We start from the raw sequence: 6,000 nt of genomic DNA, 5'->3' as shown, positions 1-6,000 counted from the left end.
GATGATGTGGCAGAACTTCCCTCTTTCCATCTTGCGCCCACAGGTGTTTTATCAGCTATCTAGTTCTGGGTTTTTGTGGTATAATAAGGCCTAACTAGTTTTTCAGTACTAGAAAAGACAGAAAAAAACTGTTCAGTTGTTTTCTTGATTTCTTTTCTTCTTTTTTTTTTTTCAAACTGAAAGATAAATCTTAGTGCTATCTGATATCCTGTCAAACTCTTCTGAGTGAAGGCTAGATTTTATTCTCTGCTCTCATGTTTTTTGAAAGCAATAAACTCCCACAGACTGATGATGCAACAGGAAGTGTTGAACAATTTTGCTCTCTGTAAATGCTCTGGTAGTTTGATTTGTTCTCAACAATCACTGGTTCATCAACGGTTAATGTTATTCTGTTTTCAACCATTTCACACTTGACCAATAGTTGACAGATATTGTTCTTGTTTTATTATTAATTTATTTTTAACTACCCACTTTTTTTAGTGATTCCAAAACAAACGTTTAAGTAGTAGTAATAATTAAATCTTAACAATTTAACAAAACTAAATTCAGGGCAAAGCAGAGGAATCTTGATATAAATGAGACAAAGGGATCATTTGGGAACAGAAGTATGTGGGTGAAACGTAAGAATATGAGGTCACATTGGTTTCTATCATTGCGAATGGCAGTTGAAGAATCAGGAATTGAATATATGCCGTTTTATCCTCGGAATGTATTAGTGAGAAATCTCGCGAGGGGAGCTGATTCTAGTCAAAGTGAATGAGTAATACAGCAGAACTTCTGCTGCCAATTGACACAACAGCACACACAGAACGGTTAACTGAGCACCGTCCTTGTTGCACTCGATTCTTTCGTTTACTTCTCCAGAAAATAGGTCATAGTGTCTCAGAATACAAAGAAATAATCGACACAAATAAATTTCTAGGTTAGGGTTTTATTCTCTCGACTATGATCCAATTTCACGCCACACTCCGCAGAGGCACCAACACACATTCATAAAAATAATGGATGAAGAGGGAAAAAGAGTAAAAGCAGCGTGTAGCGTTCCCATGTTTTATGAAAAAAGTAGTATTTCACATTACAATAACAGCAATTGCAATAATTAATAATTATATAGTAATACTATTAATATAGTACATGTATTATTATTATTATTGTATGCATCATGAGCAACGAGGGATTTCCGTGTAAGATCTCAATGCTCAAGCAATGTCTAAATAAAATGCATCGATTAATATAAACGCCTCCAGTGAAATCCAATTGGTCTTTAATGAGTACATCAAACAGCACTGGCATTTTATTGGTCAATTAATAATCCCTACAAAAACAAAAAAAAAAAAAAATGCATGAATTTAGGGAGGGTAAATTTCTTCACACTGTACCAATCACAGTGCCTTTAATATATCACGGAGTGCTGTATTAAAATGAAAGACTGAGGGGTAAAAAAAGGCTGAGGAAAGGAGGAAAAACGTTTGAAAAAATATATAGTTATGATAGCTTAGATTTTGGTGGAAATAAATTATTCTTGGTCGCCTGCTGCAACGAATTCATCAGGTCTGGCTTGAAATATGCAACAGAGTCACTAAACTATCACTTTTAATTGTATTGTTCACCCTGGAGCCCATAAGCAGCCCGTAAATTACACAGTGAATCACATATAAAACATACGCGTGAAAATTGCAAATGCAGCATTCATCCCTGCGCAAGACAATAAATAGCCTAACAATGAAATGCCTGAAAGAGAGAGAGCGCGCGCGCGCGCACACAACCACACACAGGTGAGCTACCTGTCAGATCAGTGCAGCACCGGCAGCCTCTCGTGCATCTTTTCAGCTCCTCTTCCTTAACATCATGCGGTCGATGCTCGAGTTCTAACCATTCTTGCTCTGTTCCGCTTACAGGATATAATGTCCACAGCCTCACCTTTCCAAAGTCACACCTGTGTGTTGCAGAGCGATAGACGCGAGCACCTGATCTGATTCATCAGACGACTTCAGTGTTTCTCCATCTATCCCGCCCTGTAAAGATAGGTGGCGTGTGTGTCAGAGTCTCGGAGCGCAAAAGTAAAAGAGAGAGCGCAGAAATGTCATCTGAAGAGGCGGAACACGTCAGTGCGTCCTCAGGTTTGTTCCGTGTTGTGGCTCACAGAGATCAGTCCAAACCTGTCCATCAGGAATAACGGTCCCTCATTATAGTCCTCCTCAGCGCTCCAAACATCTCTGTGGCGTTTTCCTCCCCTCTAACCGGCTCTTTGGGGGATTTTTCATATAGAATCGGGTAGGTGAGCCTGTTTCGTGTGTACTTGAGTCCTTGTGGATGCTTTTTATACAGCCTGTTTTACTTTTTTTAACCCCCTCCCGAATATGAGATTTCAATCAACTTGGCTTCAGTCGGCTCAGGTGAGAAGGTGAGAAAGGTGCGCGCGCCTCACGGATGCTGACACACCGGCAGCTTCACGCAGGGATGATGGTGATGATGTCGCTCGTTAAATTTATCAGTGCATGTTTACGCGGCTCTCATAAACGGATGCTTTCCCTTTAGAAAACAACACAACACTTTTTTTTTCATCCGCATCTCATTTCAGTCTTATTTTCGATTTTAGGCACATGACTTATAGTTTTAGTTTAAATACTTAAACATTAAATTCCATAAATAAGCTAAAAAAAAAAAAAAAAAAAAAAAAAAAAATTCAATTTTGTCATATGTATCCACGAATTGTCCAAGACGACTGTGATGAGAATGAGATAAACTGTGATGAGAGGGTAATGTGCCGTGTTTATTTGTTTGTTTATCAAGCTTTGATTCCGTGTGTTATTTTAAGCATTCGCCATCACAATACTGCACATTTCATTTTACATTTTACATTGTGATAAACTGACATGTAATGTAAGATTTATTCTAAGCAATAATTAGAAGAGTTTACTCAAATGCAACACGTAATGTTTTTGACCCTTTCCATATTTTCAAAAAAAAAAAAAAAAAAAAAAAAAAAAAGAGAGAGAGAGAGAAAGAAAGGGAACTATATGCAAACCTTTTTAATCAGCACGGTATGCTACTTTATAACATAACGGGAATATCCTGTCATTTCCGAGGAAAAGTAATTATGCTTAATTAAATTCGGTCAATCAGTATAAGTCAGGCAGTGGAGAAATTATGAAGCCAATATTTACATCCATCAGACTCACAAAGAAAGTAGCCCACCAGAACCGATGCTTATAACAACTTAAAGCAAAAGAAGTGAAAAGTGAAGAAGAAAAAAAAAAAAAAAAACTACATAAAGCCATGTCCGCTAACACAAGTTGCCGGAAACTTTAATCGCTTTTCATTCTATGATATGCTCTATACGCACAGCACATGCTTTATGGTGACTTGAAGGTGTCGGTGTGTCCGTCCCCCTTCATTCGCGCACTCACGCGCTGCTGTCCGATCACACACACACACACACACACTTCAAAAGATCAGACGACGCGCAGGACGCTCACGGTCCCTCTAAACAAACCCTCCTGGATAACTTCATTCGGACATCTCAGTCACTCTACCCCCAAAATATCATTTGCTCTCCTGTGAGCGACACACATCCTCCTTCCTGCCCTGAGAGTCCAATTGTTGCCGTGTGTGTGTTGGTTGCTAGATCTTGGATGAAGGAGCGGAGCCCATGCGGACTGCTGCCATCTGACCCATTCTTATCAATGAAGCAGGAGATCATGGCGGAGGGTCCCCGGTGTAAGAGGAGAAAACAGGCCAACCCGAGGAGAAAGAACGGTAAGAAAGTATCTTATGTCGAAAAACGTGTCTCGGGCTTGTTCTCGCGTCTTTAAAACACAGTTGGATTTGGGTGAAATTGTGCGTTGTCAACTGAAGCGCTGTACAGAAGAGTGCGGAAAACTCAACAACAGTGTAAACTATTTTGCAGTGTGCTTAAGGTAGCTATAAGCCTACTGATTTAAGTTGTTTTCCTTGCCGTGGAAATGTTTAAGTTGTAATAGAGTAGGAGTTAGAGGGAGAGTTCAGATGTGAGCGTCTATTATCTCACAGCACAAAACCGTTATGTGTGCGTGAGTGCGTGCGCGCACGCGTGTCTTCTGCTGGACACAATACGGCTCTAAAATAATTTAAAATACGTATGAAAGTTGTTTTGGGTGTTATATTTGTTTTGTCAAACTTTTACACTTATACTTGTTATGGACTTCTGTCTTCTGTGGAGTTGTACAGGAGTAAAGTAGTGCTGTACGGTTACAGGTTATGTGTTGGGACACTTTTCGCCACTTTCTCAACTTATAAATAGTCACAACCGTTATGACTTATTAAACACATGATTTTGGATTTGTGTTGAAGGGGTCATTGACGTGAATTGAAGAAACGATTGTTTTTGTTGGGATCCTAAGGAAATGAAACAAAAAGAAAAGTCCTGGTGTAGGCTATTGGCCTGAGGAGAATTTTAGACACAAAGAAAAACAAACACATCTACAAACACCTTCAGACTATTACCCACGCTGTTCCGTCCTTCTTTTATAGATAAATATATTTTTTTGTAAAAAGAAAAGATTGAATTTAATTGAATCAGAGTGTAATATTTTTTAAAACACTTCTTATTATGCTGATCAAGCTGTATTTTATGTAAATAAATGTAAATATTGCTTTAGTTCTTTTGGGAGTAGAATTTATATACATTCTCGGACCCTGTTAGCTATGTTTGACCTCGATACTTTATTAAATGCGATCTATTGATTTTATTAAAATCAATGTAGCCTGTCGCGGAGTGTATAACACTGAATAAAGTCGATGGGTTGAAACTATTTTCAAATGGGGGCAAAAATGACTGAAGTTCTCGTGATTCGGATAGAAATTAGTATAATTATTTTCAGCTAGGCTATTTGAAAACATTTACCAGGGAAAACATTAGTTACTCATTTATTTAACTTTCAGGAAAATTGACTTTTTCCCTTCTTTTTAATGACAGAAAATGTATTTGAGGAAAATAAGTAGAGGAGTAGATAAATAATACATATCCGGCGATGACTATAAAACGGGTCTTGTATGAGACGTGAGTTGAATAAAATGTGTTGAATCGACTTCACTTGCCGTTATTATATATGTAAATAATAGAAAGAATACACACTCATTAATAATATTGACAAGTTGGATACTTTTCTGTTGAACAGCTACACACTTAAGCCTACATATAATTACATACAATTATATTATTATTTTAAATGATCAGTTAAAAATGTATTATTGAATGTAAAAATTCAATTGTTTACTTTATCGCCTCATTAACTCAGACACATTTTATCCAATTTAAATATGAAACTGAATATTAAAATGACAGATTTGTTAAAAAATGAATCCAAATTTATTTTTATAGTTTGTAGTTCAGGTTCTCTTCTCTTTGCAGTGCGGCCCCACCCCACTGTTTTGAGGGCCCAATGGGAGGTCACATTAGGCCCTATGTGAAACTTGATCCGCTCTCTGGCTGCAGTTGTGTTGTGGTTGTCATTTACCCTCCCACACCCCCAACCTCCCCCTTTTTTTCACAGCACGTCACATCCAGCTGTGAGGGCCAGCTTGACAAAACTGTCAGAGGCGCAAGACTATAAAGTTGCAGCTTTCTATAGATTGTCATGGTTCTGTTGTTGTGTGTTGCTTTCTCTTTAATGACACATCATTGTAAGTTTGATGTGATGCTCAGCTGTGTCGGTTTTTAATTTCTCTCATGTTTTTTTTCACTTATTAGGCATAATTTGTCTATGATGTGTACTACAGTTGTCACTTTCAAATTTATTTGTGATTCATTCTCGTTTTTTGGCCCGTTTAGAAACCGATGCTAGAGCTACTAATACAGATGATCAGAAGCCTTTGTGAGAAGTCACTGTATTGAGTCACTGCAGCTAACAGATTAAATCACTTGTTTCTATGAAGGGAACATTGTGTGATATTTGTTCGGGTGGCATAAAGAGGCTAGCAGGTTCACCGAGACAAAGCGCTAAGACAATGGCTTGTCAT

General features: G+C 38.0%; 1 protein-coding gene across 4 annotated transcripts in view; it reads left to right on the top strand.

The window, feature by feature from the left end:
* Positions 1-2,049: 2,049 nt before the first annotated feature.
* The window catches only part of zeb2a (zinc finger E-box binding homeobox 2a), a 48,421-nt gene continuing 44,470 nt past the window's right edge, over positions 2,050-6,000 (top strand). The window contains exons 1-2 of one of the 4 annotated variants that reach the window (XM_079881048.1): positions 2,050-2,274; positions 3,629-3,759. In XM_079881048.1, the coding sequence (XP_079737174.1) occupies positions 3,636-3,759 (124 nt within the window). In that variant the 5' untranslated portion in view covers positions 2,050-2,274; positions 3,629-3,635. Of the gene's footprint in view, positions 2,275-3,366; positions 3,760-6,000 lie in introns of those variants that run through there. The other 3 variants (XM_079881046.1, XM_079881049.1, XM_079881047.1) reach the window with 3 other exon arrangements.

The sequence above is a fragment of the Squalius cephalus genome (assembly GCF_949319135.1).
Source record: "Squalius cephalus genome assembly, chromosome: 9".
NCBI lineage: Eukaryota > Metazoa > Chordata > Actinopteri > Cypriniformes > Leuciscidae > Squalius > Squalius cephalus.
The sequence above is the reverse complement of the archived record's forward strand: the minus strand, read 5'-3'. Positions and strand labels throughout refer to the sequence as shown.